The sequence below is a fragment of the Phocoena phocoena genome, chromosome 4, assembly GCF_963924675.1.
Source record: "Phocoena phocoena chromosome 4, mPhoPho1.1, whole genome shotgun sequence".
In the NCBI taxonomy this organism is placed as follows: domain Eukaryota; kingdom Metazoa; phylum Chordata; class Mammalia; order Artiodactyla; family Phocoenidae; genus Phocoena; species Phocoena phocoena.
This window is the reverse complement of record NC_089222.1, coordinates 62,276,717-62,300,082: the sequence shown is the minus strand read 5'-3', so window position 1 is coordinate 62,300,082 and position 23,366 is coordinate 62,276,717. Positions and strand designations below refer to the sequence as shown.

Genomic DNA, 23,366 nt, shown 5'->3' with positions numbered 1-23,366 from the left:
TCTATGGGATGCAGCAAAAGCACTTCTAAGAGGGAAGTTTATAGCAATACAATCCTACCTTAAGAAACAAGAAAAATCTCGAATAAAGATCCTAACGTTGCACCTAAAGCAATTAGAGAAAGAAGAAGAAAAAAACCCCCAAAGTTAGCAGAAGGAAAGAAATCATAAAAATCAGATCAGAAATAAATGAAAAAGAAATGAAGGAAACGATAGCAAAGATCAATAAAACTAAAAGCTGGTTCTTTGAGAAGATAAACAAAATTGATAAACCATTAGCCAGACTCATCAAGAAAAAAAGGGAGAAGACTCAAATCAATAGAATTAGAACTGAAAAAGGAGAAGTAACAACTGACACTGCAGAAATACAAAAGATCATGAGAGATTACTATAAGCAACTCTATGCCAATAAAATGGACAACCTGGAAGAAATGGACAAATTCTTAGAAAGGCACAACCTGCCAAGACTGAATCATGAAGAAATAGAAAATATGAACAGACCAATCACAAGCACTGAAATTGAAACTGTGATTAAAAATCTTCCAACAAACAAAAGCCCAGGACCAGATGGCTTCACAGGCGAATTCTATTAAACATTTAGAGAAGAGCTAGCACCTATCCTTCTCGAACTCTTCCAAAATATAGCAGAGGGAGGAACACTCCCAAACTCATTCTATGAGGCCACCATCACCCTGATACCAAAACCAGACAAGGATGTCACAAAGAAAGAAAACTACAGGCCAATATCACTGATGAACAAAGATGCAAAAATCCTCAACAAAATACTAGCAAACAGAATCCAACAGCACATTAAAAGGATCATACACCATGATCAAGTGGGGTTTATTCCAGGAATGCAAGGATTCTTCAATATACGCAAATCAATCAACGTGATACACCATATTAAAAAATTGAAGGAGAAAAACCATATGATCATCTCAATAGATGCAGAGAAAGATTTTGACAAAATTCAAAACCCATTAATGATAAAAACCCTGCAGAAAGTAGGCATAGAGGAAACTTTCCTCAACATAATAAAGGCCATATATGACAAACCCACAGCCAACATCGTCCTCAATGGTGAAAGTCTGAAAGCATTTCCACTAAGATCAGGAACAAGACAAGGTTGCCCACTCTCACCACTCTTATTCAACATAGTTTTGGAAGTTTTAGCCACAGCAATCAGAGAAGAAAAGGAAATAAAAGGAATCCAAATTGGAAGAGAAGTAAAGCTGTCACTGTTTGCTGATGACATGATACTGTACATAGAGAATCCTAAAGATGCTACCAAAAAACTACTAGAGCTAATCAATGAATTTGGTAAAGTAGCAGGATACAAAATTAATGCACAGAAATCTCTAGCATTCCTATACACTAATGATGAAAAATCTGAACGTGAAATCAAGAAAACACTCCCATTTACCATTGCAACAAAAAGAATAAAATATCTAGGAATAAACCTACCTAAGGAGACAAAAGACCTGTATGCAGAAAATTATAAGACACTGATGAAAGAAATTAAAGATGATACAAATAGATGGAGAGATATACCATGTTCTTGGATGGGAAGAATCAACATTGTGAAAATGACTCTACTACCCAAAGCAATCTACAGATTCAATGCAATCCCTATCAAACTACCACTGGCATTTTTCACAGAAGTAGAACAAAAAATTTCACAATTTGTATGGAGACACAAAAGACCCCGAATAGCCAAAGCAATCTTGAGAACGAAAAACGGAGCTGGAGGAATCAGGCTTGCTGACTTCAGATTATACTACAAAGCTACAGTAATCAAGACAGTATGGTACTGGCACAAAAACAGAAAGATAGTTCAATGGAACAGGATAGAAAACCCAGAGATAAACCCACGCACATATGGTCACCCTATCTTTGATAAAGGAGGCAGGAATGTACAGTGGAGAAAGGACAGCCCCTTCAATAAGTGGTGCTCAGAAAACTGGACAGGTATATGTAAAAGTATGAGCTTAGATCACTCCCTAACACCATATAGAAAAATAAGCTCAAAATGAATTAAAGACCTAAATGTAAGGCCAGAAACTATCAAACTCTTAGAGGAAAACATAGGCAGAACACTCTATGACATAAATCACAGCAAGATCCTTTTTGACCCACCTCCTAGAGAAATGGAAATAAAAACAAAAATAAACAAATGGGACCTAATGAAACTTCAAAGCTTTTGCACAGCAAAGGAAACCATAAACAAGACCAAAAGACAACCCTCAGAATGGGAGAAAATATTTGCAAATGAAGCAACTGACAAAGGATTAATCTCCAAAATTTATAAGCAGCTCATGCAGCTTAATAACAAAAAAACAAACACCCCAATCCAGAAATGGGAAGAAAACCTAAGTAGACATTTCTCCAAAGAAGATATACAGACTGCCAACAAACACATGAAAGAATGCTCAACATCACTAATCATTAGAGAAATGCAAATCAAAACTACAATGAGATATCATCTCACACCAGTCAGAATGGCCATCATCAAAAAATCTAGAAACAATACATGCTGGAGAGGGTGTGGAGAAAAGGGAACCCTCTTGCACTGTTGGTGGGAATGTAAATTGATACAGCCACTGTGGAGAACAGTATGGAGGTTCCTTAAAAATCTACAAATAGAGCTACCATATGACCCAGCAATCCCACTACTGAGCATATACCCTGAGAAAACTATAATTCAAAAAGAGTCATGTACCAAAATGTTTATTGCAACTCTATTTACAATAGCCCAGAGATGGAAACAACCTAAGTGTCCATCATCGGATGAATGGATAAAGAAGCTGTGGCACATATATACAATGGAATATTACTCAGCCATAAAGAGAAATGAAATTGAGCTATTTGTAATGAGGTGGATAGACCTAGAGTCTGTCATACACAGTGAAGTAATTCAGAAAGAGAGAGACACATACCATATGCTAACACATATATATGGAATTTAAGAAAAAAGAAAAGGTCATGAAGAGCCTAGGGGTAAAATAGGAATAAAGACACAGACCTACTAGAGAATGGAGTTGAGGATATGGGGAGGGGGAGAAGGGTAAGCCGTGACAAAGCGAGAGAGAGGCATGGACATATATACAGTACCAAACGTGAAATAGATAGCTAGTGGAAAGCAGCCGCATAGCACAGGGAGATCAGCTCGGTGCTTTGTGACCACCTGGAGGGGTGGGATAGGGAGGGCGGGAGGGAGGGAGACGCAAGAGGGCAGAGATATGGGAACATATGTATATATATAGCTGATTCATTTTGTTGTAAAGCAGAAACTAACACACCATTGTAAAGCAATTATACTCCAATAAAGATGTTAAAAAAAACCCCAAAAAACATTGTAGGTGTTTCTGGGAAATGATATTCTGGACTCTTTGTAGCTCCTAAATCTTCGGTGAACATCCTTACTTCTGTAATGAGAAAAAAAGAAAGTAACACTATCTCCCTCAACCAGAAACAATTTAAGTAGATTTCAAATATAAATATAAAGCAAAAAGGATATAAGAAGCATTACCAATCTTACCACCAAGATATAATCTCATTTAAAATTTTTGATAGGTATATATCTAGGACAGTTGGTCTCAGCCAGGGTGATTTTGCCACTTGGGGCGACACTTGGCAGTGTATACAGACATTTTTTGACTTTCACAACTGTGGAAGGATGCTACTTGCATCCAGTGGATAGTGGCTAGGGATGCTGCTAAACATTCTACAAAGTACAGGACAGCTCCCTCTTCCCCAACAAAGAATTATCCAGTCCAAAATGTTAGTAGTGCCATGACTGGGGAACTCTGTCCTAGGATGTACATATGGTTTTGGTTTGAATTTACAAAAGTGATGCTAAATCTATGTATAGTTTTCTAATCTGAATGTGTTGTATTTCTTCAGGCAGAGAAGGGGAAAGACAGTCTAGGCAAAGGGAATAAATACAACTAAAAGACAAGAAAACTCTAAGCATATTTAGAGACAAAATATGTAGTTATAAAATCATAGTGACAGAATACATCATAATGGTTAAGAACCCAGGCTTCGAAGTGAGCAAATGCAATTGGAATCTTAACTTCATCTCTTTGGGTCAAGGGGCTGAGTGAGTGGGAAGGAAAGATGAGATAGGAGCTGTATGCTCTTTTTTTTAAAAATAACTTTTTTAAACTTTATTAATTTATTTTTATTTTTGGCTGCCTTGGGTCTTTGTTTCTGCGTGTGGGCTTTTCTCTAGTTGCGGCAAGCGGGGGCTACTCTTCGTTGCGGTTCACGGGCTTCTTATTGGGTGGCTTCTCTTGTTACAGAGCACAGGCTCTAGGTGCGCAGGCTTCAGTAGTTGTGGCACTCAGGCTCAGTAGTTGTGGCTCGTGGGCTCTAGAGCACAGGCTCAGTAGTTGTGGCGCATGGGCTTAATTGCTCTGCGGCATATGGGATCTTCCCGGACCAGGGTTCGAACCCGTGTCCCCCGCACTGGCAGGCGGGTTCTTAACCACTGCACCACGAGGGAAGTCCCTGGAGCTGTATGCTCTTAACAAGCCATTAATCCTCTATTAGCCTCAGTTTCCACATGCTTAAGATGAGGAACAACAATACCTACTTCAGAGGACTACTGTAAGCATTAAAAGAGATAATGGTTGGCAAAGCCCTTGCTTCTGGTAGGTGTTCAATAAATGGTGACTATGTTACTATTATTATTGTTAACTTTTTTATTGTCAAACAAAGCATAGATATAGAAAGTGACACATAGGGCTTCCCTGGTTGCACAGTGGTTAAGAATCTGCCTGCCGATGCGGGGGACACGGGTTTGAGCCCTTGGCTGGGAAGCTCTCACATGCCGCAGAGCAACTAAGCCCATGTGCCACAGCTACTGTGTTCTAGAGCTGGCGAGCCACAACTGCTGAAGCCCATGTGCCACAACTACTGAAGCCCGCACACCTAGAGCCTGTGCTCCGCAACGAGAAGCCACTGTAATGAGAAGCCCGCGCACCACGAGGAAGAGTAGCCCCCACTCGCCACAACTAGAGAAAGCCTGCATGCAACAAAGACCCAAAGCGGCCAAAAATAAAATTAATTAAAAAAAAAAGTATTCTTCAAGACTTGTTTCTATCAGTATAATTTGTGTTAGGGAAGATGGTTGACTGGGGTCAGAAAGGGCAATCCCTGGCCTTAGGAATAGAGATCTTCCTTGAGTACAGCTACCCATTTGTATGGGGACAGAATCTGTTCCTTACAAACTTCATAAAGCCAACTAGCTTAGAAAGATATAGACAGTTTTCTCAGTAGTAAAGCTTTTGCCAGTGCTTTGTATATTTTGCTGCCTGGTAGGAAACTAAAGCTTCCACAGAACAGATTTATTTTGCTTGTATCTGTAGAGAATATTTACAAGTTCATGCTGAATCTCAGAACATATCCAGGTTGACATAGATGCACTGATTGTGTTTTTTAACGTTTCTGCTAAAATCTAATCATAGATCTTATCACACTCATGGTACAACTCTGTGTGTGCTTGCTTACTAGGAAAATGGAGGGTTTGGGGGGAAGACAGCAGTTATCGGCTTATGTCAGGGGATGGGGTGGGTGGGCTTGCAAGGTAAATATATGGAACACTATGAGGGAACTTGGTGAATAGGATCTACCATGAATGAAGAATTGAGATATACTTAATTTTGGTGTTTTGGGGGTGGTTGGATGGAGTTGGATTATGGCCAATGTTGTTTATAATCTGAGAGGTTCTAGAGGACAAAATGCCATGAGAGGCATCGGGTCATGTGTTGTCCTCAGCTGTACTAGAGGGCATAGTTAGAGTCACGGAGGTGCAGTTCTGAGCTCTTCCCTGCCCAGGCCTGCAGGAGGAGTTCGGGTTGTGCAAGCACAGGGGGATAACTGTACACCAGCCCACCACCCTCTTCTGTGTTAACAGGTCCTGATTGTGTTCAGCTATCAGATGGCTATTCCTTGATTTTGGGGGAGGTGGACTAGTCCCAGTGCATGAATCGTGTTTGGTGCAAGGCAATTGTGGTACTCAATTTATATTTCCTGGTGTTTGGTCTGAGGTGGCCAAGTGACCTAGGAAGAGTGTGATGGGGATTTTAGGAAATAATTTTCTCTCTGATAAAAAGAGAGAGATGGAAGAGAAGAGGCCTGCCCCTTTTCATCCCGATTTTGGACCAGGGTTCTGTGAAGACATGGTGTTTGGTACTGTGCCAGCTATTATGTGACCATGAGGGTACACCTTTATCACACCAAGGGTGACAGAGTGAAAGATGGGAAAATCTTCTGTCCTTGATGACATCACTGAGCTTCTGGATCAACCTGGGACTCCACACCGCTAGCTTCTTATAATGTGAGACTCTTATTGTTTAAACCACTTTTGATGGGATATTCTGTCATTGAAGCCAAAAGCATCTTTTTTTTGGATGCACGCGCAGCTCGTGAGATCTTAGTTCCCCAACCAAGGATTGAACTCGTGCCCCCAGCAGTGGAAGTGCAGAGTCCTAAGCACTGGACCACCAGGGAATTCCCAGAAGCCAAAAGCATCGTGATTGACAGAGCTCTGGATGAAGAACAAGTGTGGGGAGAATATCAAAGGCCCCAATTTTAGGAGTAAGTATCCATGCGTAGAAGAGAAGAAGAGCTGAGGCAGAACTGGGACTCTGGGAGAGGCTTCGGTCACCACTGGCGAAGACAGACAATTGGGCTCCTGCTGATGAGTTTCCTTAGCTATAAAATGAGGAAAGTCATATTAGTGCCACTGGGTTGTTATAAGCTCAAAAATACCTTAACTCCTGTACATTTCCTAGGATATAGCAGGAGTTTAATAAAAGACAGTTATTTCTATTTAATGGAGACCTACAGAGGCAATGAAAATACTTCATGATCCACTACGAGAAGCATGACCAATAGGTGCTGGGTGAGGTCAGGCCAATTTGAGGCTTCCTAGGGCCATCTGGTGTCGACCTACCCTGATTGGTCTTCTAAGAGAGAAGACCCTGGGGGTGGAGTTTCCGGAGACCATTTCTTCTCTGCCCCCAGAGGCATATCTAAAACAATAGACATTTTGGGGGGAAGGGGAACATTAATATTTGCCATGACATTGTTTTCCCCTGAGCAGGGAGGAAGACAAAGACAGATGACATGCAGAGCTGATAGAAATGAGAATGCCAGAGCTAAGTGGGTTTTCCAAGGTTCCCAAGGGACTGGTCTGGGGCATATCATGGGGTCTCAGACTCCTGGGAGGAAGGAGGAGGAGGGTTTGGAATGTCCCCTGCCCATCCCATCATTGACACCTTGGGATACAGAAGCACCAGAAGTATGAATGTAATAACCAGAACCAGAGGCTTCCTGCTCACGGATGTGAGGGGGGTGGGGGAGGTGGACTGAAATAGCCACACAGCACTAATAGCAGACTCTGAGAAGCCACTCCTTTTCACTGGAGTGGCTTCCTACACAGCCTTCTAAGTAATTTCTAAGCTTGTGATGATTACAGAAAGAAGAAGAATAGAAGTTATTGGCATTTGTAGTAACAGGATGAGAAAGTGCAAGACTTCCTGTTATGTGTGTGTGACAGCTGGTGATAAGTGGAGGGCCCTGCACAGGAAATCCGCTCAGCTTCTGCAATGTGACCTGCCTGAAACTTGGGCACTTCTTCAGTCTGGATGTTGATGGCAGGACAAAGGGGCACCTGGACCATGGACAACGTGGTAGAGAAGAGTTTGGAAGGGCCCCTGGCACATTCTACAGATGAACCCTCCCAGAAAAGGGGAGACCTGGTAGAAATCTTAAATGGGGATAAGGTAAAATTTGACGACACTGGACTCTCCTTAATTCTGCAGAATGGCCTGGAGACCCTCCGAGTGGAAAATGCTCTGACAGATGTCATCTTGTGTGTGGACATTCAGGAATTCTCCTGCCACCGCGTGGTGCTTGCCGCAGCCAGCAACTATTTCAGGTCAGCACGCCTAGACCAGAGTCAAATTGGGTGCAGGTCATCAGGGAAATGTGTATTGATGTGAGAGCCCAGTGTAACTAGTTGGCTGTTGCATTTACGGTTTGTATATTTATTTCTGTTTGTGTGTCTATTCAAGATTCCAAAAAGGAAGCTATTAAACTTTAAAGTTTAGAATTTAAGTCATATTAAGAGAGCTTGCGTCATTTAAGGGTAATGTTTATACATTATGGTGAACCGTAATGTGTATATGTCTTTGTTCCAGAGGGTGGAAAATTACCAAAGTTATGGGGATTTTCCCCCCACCACCTGACTAGTGTGTTGGAAACATAATGCTGTCTTTGTTCACCAATAGATGTAGAGAAAACAACGTGGCGACTCAAAGTTATCCAATGATCTGCTGAAAATTAGGGGCTTCTGTTTAAGCGCAGTGAATGGGTAGGAAGGGAAAGCAGTTACAAAGGTGCTTTAGAAGTGAGAGGCCACTAGTTACAACAAATTCAAGGGATCTGGGTTCCATCCCACTCTGCCCCTTCCTGAGCCTGTGACTTGAGGCAAATCACTTAATGCTCTGAGTTTCTGTTTTGTCATCTGTAAGATGGGGACAATAATGCTTACCTCTTAGGATTATTGTGATAATTAAATATGAGAGGGAAAAGAGTCTCACATAGTGCCTAGCATCTCGTAGATGCTCAGTATATCTCTTGAAATTCTTCGCCTCATTCTGCTTAGTTCAGCTAAGAGCTGTGTATTGGGCAAAAGCTTGGGGGTAGGAATGTGGGAGAATCAGGAACCCAGTGATTCTGGATTCCGCTGGATCCAGAGTTCTCCAGATCGATGTAGACATGGTGGGAACCAGTCCCCAAGGGAAATGTGGAAGCAAAAGGGTACTTGGAGAACTTGAAAAAGAAATACTCTTGTAATTCTTCTTAATAAGATTCTTCTTAACTCTTTGTTCTGGCTGAGGAAATTAAAAACTATTTACCTATGTAAATATCATGGAAGGTATTTTATTTTTTTCATTTTTTGATATGCTTAGGGGAAAATCTTTGGAATTCAAAAAGCAAGGCTGACAGATTGTTGTGGGGCTGATTAGATACCGTATGCATATGAGGCAGGAGGATATATGGGTTTGTAGGAAGCAGGGCCTGCTATATGCCAGACAGACAGTTATCTGATTTTATTTTTGCAAGAGCGTGATGAAGGTGGCTGATACGCCCTTTTACAGATGAGGAAATGTAAACCCAACATTACATATCTAGTCATTGCTGGAGCAAGGATTGGGCACATTCTAGAAATTTTTGTTTTTATTGCAATACAAACTGTCCCTAGATTGGAGGCTTTATTCCACAAGAAGTATATAAAAGGTAAAGTGTAGGCACGGCCATAACACTGGGTTCACATAGATAAACACATTATTCATTCTACCAATATTGATCATATGATTTCACATTGATCACAGCCCCTTTCAGAAATGAATGAGAGTCAACTTAGCTGATGTGTTGAGCACTCACTTTCAGGTTTAATCTTTTTGTTTTGGGTCACTAGAAAACTGCTATTATAAAATACATACCCGATTAGCGATTTCATTAGCTGCTTGACCGGGCTATGAAACAGGACCGCTGGCTGTGTGCTCTTGAGTACATCAATGCTTTCTCCAGTCCTGGGGTTTCTCAGTTTAAATAAAAGGTGTTTGGGCCCAGGTCCTTCCAACCCTGCTGATGTAGGGTGCTTAGGGAAAGTGTGTGCCAGCCCCAGAGGCAGCAACCAGCAATAAGAAGTTGGAGGCGGCCATGCAGTGCACGTGTCTGCCTGTGGGTGAAGAGTCTCTTCCCAAATTGCGTGGTTATGAAGGGAAATTCCTTCCATTCTCTTTTGATTCTTATTTTGGTATTTCCAAGGTGACTGTCCTCCTATAATGACCACAGTCCTGGAGACAGGATTCATTTTTCCGGTACTACTATTAAAAATAACTTCTGTTGTTGAACACTTATTGTGGGCCAGTCCCTGTGCCGCCTGTGTCACATACACTGTCCCACTTAATCCTCATGACAACCCCCCTGAGGTGGGGAGTTTTCTCCCCATTTCCAGATGAGGAACCAAAACTTGGAGTGTCTCAGTTAACGCAGTGCCCAAGTGGGATTTGGACCTAGGACTGACATTAAGTCTGACGTTGCCCCACCGCCTGTCTTGCTTTGTTTCTAAGATTTTGAAAAGGGTTGGTAGCCAAGTTCCTCTTATGCTCAGACTTTGAAAGGGCAGAGAGTCTGCTCTGTCTGAGAAGCTTCTGACATAGCCCTCTGTGCTCTGGAGGGCCTGAAGCTGGTTGTAAAATTATGTGGGGTTTTTTTTCTTTATTCATTGAGAACATAAATATTTTCCACTAAGTGAACCATAGTTTATTTAACCAATCCTCTATTGATAGACATTTGGATTGTTTCGAATTTTTTGCTATTATAAACAATGTTATAATAAATAATCTTATACGTCATTTCATATGCATCCAGGAGTGTCTGGGGGTGCATTTCTAGAAGAGGATTTGCTGCGTCAAAGAGAAATGTATCTGCTGTTTTAATGGATATTGCCAGATTCTTCTTAATAGGGGTTAAATAATTTTGCAATCCCCATGGCCTTGCCAAAAGAGGATGGCATCTAATTTTGGGGATTTTCCCAATCCGATAGATGAGAAACAGTATCTCAGGTTAGTTTTAATTTGTATTTCTCTTATTTTTTATAAGGTCAAACATCTTTTCATATGTTTAAGGGTCATCTGCAGTTCTATTTCTATGAACTCTCATTTCATAGCCTTTCAAACTTTTATTTATATCTTTTTTTTTTTGCGGTACGCGGGCCTCTCACTGTTGTGGCCTCTCCCGTTGCGGAGCACAGGCTCCGGACGCGCAGGCTCAGCAGCCATGGCTCACGGGCCCAGCTGCTCCGCGGCACGTGGGATCTTCCCGGACCGGGGCACGAACCCGTGTCCCCTGCATCGGCAGGCGGACTCTCAACCACTGCGCCACCAGGGAAGCCCCCTCATTTATATCTTTTTCAATCAAAATTAATTTTTATCAAAGTACTATGTACAAGTAGTTAACAAAGAGTCAAATAGTATTTAAAGGCTTATAATGAAAACCAAAAATTCCTCTTCACTTCCTCCACCCTTCAGTCTTGGTCACTAGAGCCCACCATTTTCAAAATTTAGCTGTTTCTGTTTCTTCTGGTATTATATTTATATTTCTACAAAATACTCTTATACTGCTCTTTCTTCATTTCTCAGGGTTAGACATCATTTATTAATTTTCTAGTAGGTCTGATAAGGATTTAGCACTTATACCTAACTCCCTTCCCTTCCCTATCCTCTCTCAATATAATGTTATCACATTTTTCATACATTTGGATTAAGAGTTTACATTATATCTATGAAAACTTGTTTCCTGTTGAGCCAAACTGTGTTTTATGATTACATTTTCTTTTTTGTAAACCTTCTTGTCTTTCCTGAAGTTAATAACTCACTCTTTTTTCCATTTGCTTAGTTTTCAGGGTATCTTTTGCTCACAGCCTCTCCACAGTGATCTTTCATGTAGTCCAAATGCATCAGAGGATCTACCACTTCTTTATCTTATCACTTCCATTACCCTATACAGCTTCTCTGAACCTGCCGCCCAGCTGTTGGCTAGCTGCATATGTAACCATGGTGGCTGTAAATAGGAACTATATTAGTAACTCAGACAATGTAGTTCCCTTTGGGGGCCTATTTAAAAGCCTGCAATGGAATGAGGAATCTGGGAAAACACGTAGAGTTGAGGCTGAGAAAAGGGTGAGGGGGAATAAAGCTTAGAAAAATCGAGGGAAGCACAGATTTAACACTTATAATAATATTTTTTTAAAGTGTATAAGATTACTAGTGTCTTTTATAAGATTGCTCCAAAGCTGCCATTTGTGTTTTGTCTCTGGACAGGTCCCCAGATCAAAGTCATTAGAAGGGCTTGTGCATCCTGCATACAGGGCCCCACTTCCCAAATGATCTCCATTTAAGCCAGTGGTTCTGTCCATTTGCAGGGGAGCAACTCACTGCAGAATATGGCAAATTCTGATGTTGACACATGAGGGCAACCATGCTGTGATTCCCAGGGTTGGCAGAGGGAGGGGGGTAGTGCTGATGTAGGGAGGGGTCACCAGGCTACTCAGTCCTACGTGATGACTGGCTCTTCCTCCATGAATATATAAGCTTCCAGGCTGAGGCTGTCAACATCAAGCTCCTTTGTTGCTGTTCCTTGGCCCCTGCCTTGCACCTCAGTTCCTCAGTCTCTGGGTCTTGTTCCCTGAAGCTATGATAAGGGGACTTTAACCACTAGCTACAAAAATCAAGCACAAGGCCAGGAATGGGAAGGGTGTTGTGGGCACAACCTATGAATAATTATTCTATATTAACCAATTACTGGATGACAGAAAGGGGGGCAAGAGGCTACTCATAATTTCTGTTTATATGTAATCCTTTGCATTTTCTCCATAACGACGTAAGATATCTAGAAAGGAGCCAGTAAGTGCAGGTGATAGAATAAACAAGGATGAGCTACAGCCATCTGGGTCTGGCTTGAAAATCTGGCTAATGGCAAAAACATTGAGGATTGCTCCTGCCACAGTGGGTACTGCTGATGAACTCAAATGGACTGATGATCGTACTTGGCATTGATTGGCACTGGGTTCTGTATTTTACACTTCAATATTGTCCTTTTGGCAGAACCAATATGGTGGTTAATATTTAAGTACTATAGATAGGTCTATAATCTCTTATCTGCAGTTTCAAAATCCCCAAAGTGCTGAAAACGGAAAAGTTTTTCATAATTTATTAGATGGCCAAATCCAACAGGAGCCCCACTCATCTCCTCTTCTGAACCGAGAGGAGGCTACTTAGAGTCTTTATTATTTCACTTAGGACAACTATTCATATACTCACTGCTGAGGTGCTAACGTGTTCGATTAAGGAGTGCTGGAGGTACTATGTAGTATTCATGATACGGTAATAGCCAAACAATTCTGAATGCCAGAGCACATCCAGCTGTAAGATTTTAGGGTAAGGGATTATGGAACTTTCTGATAAAGTTAATTTGCATTTTGGTATTGTTCTTCTACCTTTTCTCATCTGCATATTTTAGTATACTTGTAAACATAGTTTATGTATAATTTGCATCTTGCTTTGCACCCTTTTCTCTTATAACCTTTCCCCCATAGTGCTCCATAGTTTTCATAACTACTATTTATTTATTTATATAGCTACCATTTTTAACAGAAGCATAATAAGAAAATCTTTCGTCGTGAATATAGGTTGCTTCCAAAATTTTGTTTTTATAAAGTACGTAGTACTAAACACCTTGTATTAAGTACTTTTCACAGCTTGGAAAGTGGAAAGGCTAACATTTTTTTTAGCATTCATTGCATGCCAGGAACTTGGTTGGATTCTTTTTCATTTCATTTAATCTTTACAATGTTGGCAATTAAATAACGACAAGTAGATAGCATTGTCTTCATTTCACCCTCCAGAGAATTCACTTTGCTAGGAAGAACGGTTTCCCTACTGGGATCCAAACTGAAAACAGACCTCTCCACTGGGCAGAAATATGGCTGTTAGGACATTTCCTGTGCAAGACCATTAACTCCCCTTCCCTGCCGTGCACTAGTTTGGTCTACATAAGCTGAAAATGAGGAGAAGATGTAAAAATTATTGCCTCTGTGTGCTTGCACGCACATGCACAGGCAGGATATAGTAGGAACACTCACCCAGTTTGTGTCTGGGGGCTGAGCTGACAGATGCTGGTAGCAAAGACCCAGCATGCCTTAGGATACTGGCCTGGGTCAAAGGGCTAAGTGAGAAATCAGGAGGCAGGTCAGGGTGTGAGGTGAAGAGACAGTATGCTTTCAAAGTATAGGATCTCAAAAACCTGTGGGACATCATTGGGGCTGGAACCAATAGCTGTTGATATAGTGGAAAGAACACGATCTTAAAGTTCTGTCACTGGAATTTGAGTCCAGACCCTGCCCCTTCTTGGCTGCGCAAATGTTGGAGGAATCGTTTGGCTCCTCTGAGGCTCAGCATCATTATCAACAATACAGTGAGGCTGGGCTTCCTTGTTGGCGCAGTGGTTAAGAATCCACCTGCCAAGGCAGGGGACACGGGTTCGAGCCCTGGTCCGGGAAGATCCCACATGCTGCATTGCAACTAAGCCCATGCGCCACAACTACTGAGCCCGCACACCTAGAACCCGAGCTCCGTAACAACCGCAACAAAGAGTAGCCCCCGCTTGCTGCAACTAGAGAGAGCCTGCGCGCAGCAATGAAGACCCAACAGAGACAAAAATAAGTAAATAAATAAATAAATTTATATAAAAAACAAACAAACAGGAAAACAGTACAGTGAGGCTAATGATTTGTGTCTACCTATCCTGGTGAGTTATTGTGAAATACACATAATAAAACAGATTCACTCATAAATTTATTTGCCTAAACATTTTATGCATGGTAATAAGTCATATTTCTTAGTTCCAAGGAATAGAAATCAATTGGCTCTTTTGAGAAGGGGATGTAGGTAGGTAACTCACAGAATCCTCCAGAAGGCTGGAGTACCAAACTCAGAAAACAGACAGGAGCAAGGGAGGCCAGGCAGTAGCCAGGACCACAACCTAAAGCCATCTAGAACCCTTGTGGGGAGGACTCCCTTGCTGCTGCAGGACCTCGGAGGCCAATGCTGACACGGCTGTGGCCCCTGGCACTGCTGCCACTGCAGTCTCGGGAAACTGGAGGCTGCTGCTGCTTCTGTTGCCTCTACCAGAACAGGTTTTCCTCTGTTCCTGCCTTTGCACCACCAGCTCCCAGTTCATAGCCTGGTGTTGGTTTAGCTGATTGATCGAGTCTGAGTTACACATGTTAGGGTATTAACTGTGACAAGCTGGAAAGTGAGCATGGGACTTCGCAGCTTCTAGATAGGGAAGTGGCTTCTGCCACAAACTACATCTCATTCGGAGGGAGATTTGCCACACCTCAGGAGGGTTTCAGATGCTGGGCAACCAAAAATTGCCAAGGGTCCATTATATGCAGGGACTATGTGACAGGCCTGCATCAGAGGCAGAATAGGGCTTAAAGTAATATGAGATAAACAAGTATTAGGGAATTCCACTGCTCTTGTCACGTATGCATCAGAGATAAGGATTCTGAGATCCTAGAAGATAAGAGGACAATTACTTGCACTTTCCTTCCTCCTCTCCCTCCAAATTGTGGGTAGCCCTGGGCATACCTGTGAGAGTATATGGCATCATCCATCATATATGGACTAGAATCAGGCTGAAAGTGTGAGCTACCACTGCAGTAGCTGGCGTTCAGCACACCCTGTAAATGTTTGACATGAATAAAAACTTGATCTTCCTCCTGCAGGTTCTGTCACTAAGTGGCATCCTGGTCAGAGCAGGAAGTCCTCAAAGAGTTGGGAGGCCATTGCACAACTTTAGAAAAGGGAAGGATGATAAAGTGTGGTCACCATAGGAAAAATTAGAAGGAGCAGTGAGAACATCCAAATGCTTCAGAATGTTGTGGATTCAATAGGTCACTCATGTGACCATCTGGACACAGATGTGCTATGCCTACAAAGTGACTCCTGCAGACCTTTCTTAGGATTGGAAGATGCTGGGCAGAGGTTGCCGCCTTAGGGCAGAAGTGCAATCAGGTCCTTTGAATTTTCAATAAAATGTAAGCTCTATCATCTCCACCCTGGTGTCTAGGGCATGTGGATCTTCTTTCAATCAAGAACAGAAAAAAATATTCTTCTCCAGTTTTTTTTTTACATCTTTATTGGAGTATAATTGCTTTACAATGGTGTGTTAGTTTCTGCTTTATAACAAAGTGAATCAGTTATACATATACATATGTTCCCATATCTCTCTTCTCCAGTTTTGAATAATGTTCCGTGTAGCATTCAACTAAAACACAACAGAGAAATACTTTCATCATTTACATCTTAAGTTCTGAGCTTTATCCCTGCATCAAGTACATGGATATGTAACAGTCTCTTTATGAAAATGCCTTTACAGAACTAAATTCTAATATAGTAAATGCCAAACAGTCCCTGAGAAGAGATGGCCAGATGCAGAACATCTGTGTTTTTGGTAAAACCTCCTTGGACCTCACCATCCATCTCATTGCTCAATGTTCCTGTATTAGTCAGCATTCTCTTGGTTGCAAGGGATAGGAACTCAGAGTCAAACCAGCTTAGGCAAAAGAGGAAGGTATTTGGCCACATAACCAAAGCATAGGAAGGGCCGGAATGTAGCAGAGCCCAGGAGGAAGAGGAACAAAGTCCTTGAATGCAGTCAGGGAGATTTCTTCGCATCCATTTGGCTTCTCTCTCAGGTAGGATTGCTCAGGTGCACTTCTGCCTCATGATGGGGAATTTGCCTGTTGGCAGCTCTGAGACTCAATTCTCCCAGCTTTTGTTCTAGGGATAAACTGAGAAGCTAGCTTCAGTTTGAAAGTCCCCAGGAAAGACTGATTGGCTCAGCTCCATTCAATTACCCAGTCCTAGACCAATCACTGTCAGGAACATGGGGCACAATGGTCAGCCCAGCTTAGCTCAGGAGTCTACTGTTGGACGAAGAGGTGAGTGTGTGTGTGTGTGTGTGTGTGAGAGACACAGAGAGAAAGAGAGATGTCTATAAAAAGGTGAGAGCTCCTACTTGAACCACATAGTTTGAGTGGGACCTGGGTGGGGAGAAGAGCATTTTCCAGAAAGAGGAGGAGGGGTACTGGACAAAAGGAAAAATAAATTTCCATTAAAGACAGATAACAGATCCTGGCTTACTTTTTAATTAGCCAACTTGTTATACTTCTGTATTTGCATTGGCTGTCAGGAAGCTCAGTGCGTCAGCTTTCCTTAGCCTAGGTTTCCGTGATATATTCTCCTCCTGCTTTAATTCCTTAGTTCTTATCTTTTTTCTGTTGTTACTGTTTTATTTTATAATACCTCTGCTGCTTTAGTATAAGCCGTCTCAAGTTCTTTTGGAGAAGCCATTTCTGTATAAAGATAAATCCCCATTGCTATGAAAGAATATCATTTAGCCAACCTGTATGTCCTCTGCCAGCTGTAAGGATTCTTTTATTCTTTTAGTACATGTAACTTTTATGGAAACCTTCAAGGCCACAATAATTGCAGGAGCGCTGACACTGTTGATGACTTTAAGACACAGTCAGGGACTTCCCTGGCGGTCCAGTGGTTAAGACTCCTTGCTTCCACTGCAGGGGTACGGGTTCCGTCCTTGTTGGGAAGCTAAGATCCCGCATGCCATGCGGCCAAAAAAAAAGAAAAAACCAACAAAAACCACACAATCAAACCAAAAGTTGCATCATAGCTTTTTCTGAGGAGACACTCAGGGATCTATAAAAATTAATGATCAGCAGCTTTGCATATAATGACCCAGGTCTTGGGTCAAGTAAGAGCTGACTGGCATTCAAGAGATCACATCATGAAGAGCGAGCTCAGGCTTGCAGGGGGCTGGTGTTGGGGGAATTAGGGGAGGAGCAGATGCCTGGTGAATAATTCTAGGAAGGTGAGGTTGGTGGACACAGCACACAAAAGAAACAGGACAAAGAGAATGGAGATCAGGAAATTAAGGAAAGTTCTCAAAAGACTGGCAGTATCCTTAAAGCTCAGGATGGCAGGTTGGCTTGGCAGACGATGTCCATTTTATAGATGACCCCGAAGAAGGAGCGGGGGAGAATTCTTAGTAATTGCTGTGAAAAGCTGCACTCCTCCCACACTTCTTCGTGTACCACTAGTGATCTGTAGGCCTTTAATTGAGGAACACCGGATCATATAACCTCTCTTAAGGTGCAAATATCTGGGGGTTGGGGGCACAAAATATTAAGCTTTCAGTACTATGGTGTTGAGTGGGTTTAGTGAAATTCCACCCACTTACCCATTCATGTATTCATTCAACTGGCACAAATTTATCAAGGCCAGGCACTGAGTGTACAAAGATGAATGAGTTATGGTTCTTGTTTGACTTCGAAATAAGTTGGAAGAGAGAGACAGGTAAATCAGTGTTTCAGTACTGGGTAATAAGGGATATGATAGAGCTCTGCTTATGGAAGGGGCATGAAATTGTTACCGACCCTTTAGAGTCATGCCCCAACAAGGGTCCTCCTGCCTGGTGTCGCTCGTGCCCATAGAACGAGACCGAGTTTGGTTCTGAAGCAAAGGAAAGGTTTATTCTTTGATCAGAGAATGGAGAAGTGCCAGCTGTCACTCTAGAGCACACACTCTCCCGAGAGGCCGTGGGTGGGGCTGCTTTTATAAGGCTCTCCTCGGAGGGGAGGGTACCGAGTTCTCACTGGGCTGGCGCAGGTGCGCTGCCCACACTCCGAACTGCAGTGCAGGGCACAGCATCTCTGCACACGGCCCACCACCTCTTGAATTGCGGTGTTGAGCGCAGCGCTTCTGCTCACAGTCTGGGAGCTGAGGTGTCCAGCCCGGTGCTTCTGCCCAGGGAACTCTAATCCAACGAGTTAGGTGCAAGGCCTCTGCACACGACCCCCTACAGGCAAACTAAGCACAAAAGAAGACGTTAGACCTTATCTTATCAGCTAGATTCTATCTTATTTTTCCCTGGGGACCCCAGTGGGCTTTGCCAGTGACAAAGTCAGACTGGAGAAAAAGCAGCCAGCGAAGGCTTCCTGGAGGAGGTGATATCTGAGCAGAGTTTTAAATGATGAGTAGGCATTGGGCCAAGGGGATCAAGAAAAGGGGAGAAAGGGAGCAGTGTTCCAGGCCAAAAAAAGCCACATCTGGGAAAGTATCATGCAGCGTAAAGGACAGGGACCACAGAAAGTTGGAGTAAAGAATATGTGTGGACCAAGAAGGCCAAGAGAGACGGGCAGGGTAGGATAGCATGAAAAATTTGTTGGATTAGGATGGAGAGTGTGAAATGTACCTTATAGGAAGTGGGAAGACGGGGAAGGGTTTTTAATGAGAGTGATCCAACCTCTCTGTTAACCCTTTGGGCGGTGATGTGGAGGCCCTGATAATCTAGGGAGACCCTCAGGTGGTTGCAGAAATTACAGGTAGAGGAAATGAGGTCGGAATTAAGGCTGAGGCAGTGGGGATGGGGAGACAGTCTCAAGTGACATTCTGAGTCCTCTCTAAGGGCCCTCAAGGCAGCCAGACAACAGAGAGCCGGACAGAAAGGAGGGGGGCAGCACTGGCTGGTGAGAAGGGGAGGAAGAAAGCAGGGCTGGGGGACTAGAAGACAAACCATACTTCTCTGAGCTTCAAGACTGGAAAGAGAGAGAGAAGGTAGTGTAATTTTATCAGTCCTCCACCCACCCGTGCCACCCCACTGTAGAGCCAAACCTGGAAACAGAACAAGTAATTTCTTTCTTTCTTTTTTAAAGATTTGTTTATTATTTATTTATTTATTTGCTTTATTTTTTTGGCTGCAGTGGGTCTTAGTTGCGGCACGCGGGATCTTCGTTGAGGCATGCTGATCTTTCGTTGCGGCGCGTGGGCTCTTTGTTGTGGTGCGTGGGCTTCTCTCTAGTTGCAGTGTGCAGGTTTTCTCTCTCTAGTTGTGGTGCGCGGGCTCCAGAGCATGTGGGCTCTGTAGTTTGCGGCACTTGGGCTCTAGTTGAGGCACGCGAGTTCAGTAGTTGTGGTGTGCGGGCTTCTCTCTAGTTGTGGCGTGCGGGTTTCTTCTCTCTCTAGTTGTGGCGTGGGCTCCAGAGCACGTGGGCTCTCTAGTTGAGGAGCATGGGCTCAGCAGTTGTGGCACACAGGCTTAGTTGCCCCGAGGCATGTGGGACCTTAGTTCCCCAACCAGGGATCAAACCCACATCCCCTGCATTATAAGGCAGATTCTTTACCACTGGACCACCAGGGAAGTCCCAGAACAAGTAATTTCAAAGTAACTCAAGCTCTGAACTTATGTGTGTGTGTTTTTAACACTTTGAGGGAGAACACACCACAGCTATTAAAATCTGTTCCCCTCTCTTATCCACATCTCTGATCGCTGCTGGCTTTTAGGATATCTTTGTATGAATTTTAAAAAGTTCTGTCTGGGTGGACCAGTTAGAAATATGTGCTTCTTTCCCTGGGGACTGTTGCTGTCCACATCAGGGCTCAGGACTTGGTGAGTGCAGATTGGATGTCAGCCCCAACTCTGGCCCCGTCTGGGCAGCTCTGAGGGTAGCCCAGCCTGAGGTAACTCCTCCTTTGCCTCTTGCTTCAAAACTCCTCTCCATCCCCAGCTAGAAGATCTCCTTTCGCCCTCCCACTTTCCTCTGGATTCTGTATCATAAAAGCTCAAAGAACAGGCCTGGCAGTCCGGATTCCTCTGTGGCAGCTGGTGGTGGGAGAAGTCTGGAACACATTTATGATCATCTTTGCCCTGTCACAGTAGGGATAACTTTTAGGACTGGGGAAGCCTCAACATTTGAATAACTTAGAGTGAGGATTGGGACCAGTTCGCATGTTTTTAAGTGGTCAGAGCCAGGGAATGCTCAGAAAAATCTCTAAGCAGAGGCTGATCCTTGATTTCCGGATCATGACATGGAGGCCATAAGGAAACCAACGTGGGGCACTTGGTGGGGGGGTATTGAGATGGAAAATGTTTGGAAAAAGAGAGTGACAAGGAGCCTCCAGGGCAACAGCCTAGTCAGGATGTGACAGTGGATAGTAGGCACAAATGTTGACTCCCAGACTAAGGGAAGTGAGAATCAGAGCAGACCTCATTGAAGGGGGTTGTGAGGGAAGCGGTGTTTCGTTAGCAGAAGCCAGGTTTCACCTTTGGGCAAGGAAGTGGAAGATGTGCAAAAGCAAATTAAAGTGAAGAACAACCACCATGTTTTGTAATGTAAAATCTCAGGTAGGAAGGCTTAGGATAAACACCATGGGCTTGGGGTTCTGATTTAGAAAATCACTGGAAAATATAGTTCTTCACACACACACTTTGCTCCAATCAATTGGTCTTGGAGGTCCTTGTTATTTATTCTCATGGCAGTTAGAGGAGAAATGTGGGTTTGGAGACAAGGGGAGTCCACCTGGCCTACAGGAGCAAGTATAGGGCTGAGATGCACGTGTAGCTTCCTTTTCATCCATCCATCCATCCAACAAATATTGAGTGCCTACTATGGGCCAGTAAATAAGAAGTGAGAGAGAAATAAAATCCAACCCTTGCCATTAAGATCCTCATGAATCTAATAGAGGGAAAAGACACATTAAAAATAGGCCCTACAGAGTGTACATAGAGAGTCCTGTCTGCAGCCCAAAGGTGTTGATGTAAACAGAGGCACATGTTGGAAACTGCTAGCTATTGATACATCATGGGATGGGGAAGTGGGTGCACAGATCAGACTGTGAAGAGCCTTGTATAGCAATGTTGAGAGTACTTTAACGTTTCTTTTTCTGGGCACTTTTTATTTAGTCTTCTTTAGCATTTGGTCCCAGTTTTTATTCAGGATTTCTCTTGTCCAGTTGTGTCGGTCAGGACTGTGCATTGCAAATGGCAGATATTCAGTTCCAATTGGTTCAAGCATATAAAAAAAGAATTTATTTGCTCACATGATTTAAAAGCCCAGTGGTATTGGTTTCAGGGTTAGTTGGACCATTGTGCTCATATAATGTCATCAGGGCTTAGTTTCACAGTCTGTCTCTTGTCTCTCCTTTGTGTTGGTCTGTCTCTCTCAGGGGGGTCTTCACACATGGAAGCAAGAAGGTCTCCAGCAGCTCTGAACTTTTATTTCTCTCAGCTCAGCAACTGCAGTGGGAAGAGAGCTTCTCTTTCCCAATAATTCCAGAGAAAGTTCTGGAATTGGTTTCAATTGGACTGGCTTCTTCCTGGGCCCATCTGTGACCCAATCACTGTGGCTTGGGAGACATCCTACCAGACTGGTATTGCAGGAGGGGTCGTTCCCCAAAGGAAAATCTGGTTCCTCCTCCTAAAGCGATTAGGAATGATGTTGGGCAGCCAAAGCAAGAACTTCCCGTTATGTCTTTGTGGCTGAATCATTGCTGAATTCTGGCTGCAAGCATTTGCTGTGACTGATGTTGAGCCTGTCTGACCTTGCAGGTCAGTAGAAGCCCTTCTTTCTGTCACAAATTTGGATGGGCTGAGGCCATCCATGGCATGCAGAGGCCTCAGCAATGGTCCAGTAGGGCTGAGAGGGACTCTGATTCTATAGAAACATGGCTGGCGTTCTGGTTCCCTAGGGGTACATGTTCGGCATCCTTGAGGAATGGTGAACTTGGGCAAGGAGCTTAGTAGAGGCAGTTCTTTTGAGGTCTGATGATGTTTAGAGTCAGGTGGGGGCAGCTCTGGGGTTCCAGCTCGTCTGTCAGCTTGGAACAAATACTGAGCCAGCAGCTGTGAATTCAGGGAGCTGACTCCAGGCCCCAGAGAGAGACAACAAAGTGCTGTTACTCATGTCTCTGGAGTGGAAAGAGAGATGCCCATGAACCTCCCAATCCCCTGAAGGCATCCCTCCAGGTGTGTGAGATTTACATGTGCACAGCAGATTAAGAACAGGGAATTGTGCACTGTTTGTGACTAATGGTTTTGCCACCACATCCTGTTTCAGAGCTACTAGATCTGATGAGATGTGTTACTTGAATATAAGCTGCAGGGGCTCTGTATAAACAGCTAAGTTAGAGAAAGACTTAAGAGGCCAGGACAAGACCTGCTTCCATCTAAAACCCCACCAGGTTGGGAAGGGGAAGAGGAGTACTACCCCCATTCCCACTTCCAATTTGGGGGCCAGCCCTAGGCCTCATGGAATTCTAGGAGGGCTGGATCTCAGAAGATGAGCATCTACAGGGAGGGAAGACTTTCAAGGACATATCTGTCCCAGAACCACAGCCAGTTTCCTCGACCTGGACCTTTGTCCTATCTCCTCATTCTCAGGGTGAGCCAAGGGGAGCTGGGTTGGAAAGTGAGGTGACCTCCCTCTAGGGCATTGGTTCTTAAACTTTGGTTTGCAAAACAATTATGGGCGGGGCCGGGTGAGCCAGATAACGTTCATATTCCCACTGCCAGAGATTTTGATTCGGTAGGTCTAGGGTGGGTGAGGTTCAGAATTCTGCATTCTTAGCAAACACCCCAGGAATTCTTATGCAAGCTACCCATGGAATATACTTTGAGACCCACTGTCCTTGAGGTTGGAGTGTCTGCAGGCCAAGGATGTGGGCAGGACTCATGTGTTGGGACAGGGTCTACATGGTAGGGCTTAGGGAACAGCTTGAGGTCAGAAACTTGGCTGAGCCAAATGCCTACATACATCCTTTGTTTAGGAAATGGCAGGTGGAAGGTTTGGAGCCTTCAGCTTAGAGGTGCTGGGGGACTATAGTGATGTCATCCCTTGCTAGGTCACCCTTGCATCTGCTGACTCCCTG

General features: G+C 43.5%; 1 protein-coding gene across 1 annotated transcript in view; it reads left to right on the top strand.

Annotated features, from left to right (window-relative positions):
- The first annotated feature begins 7,652 nt into the window (after positions 1 to 7,652).
- The window catches only part of KLHL6 (kelch like family member 6), a 55,001-nt gene continuing 39,287 nt past the window's right edge, over positions 7,653 to 23,366 (top strand). The window contains exon 1 of the mRNA XM_065876685.1: positions 7,653 to 7,945. Coding sequence (XP_065732757.1) covers positions 7,653 to 7,945 — 293 coding nt within the window. The remainder of the gene's footprint in view (positions 7,946 to 23,366) is intronic.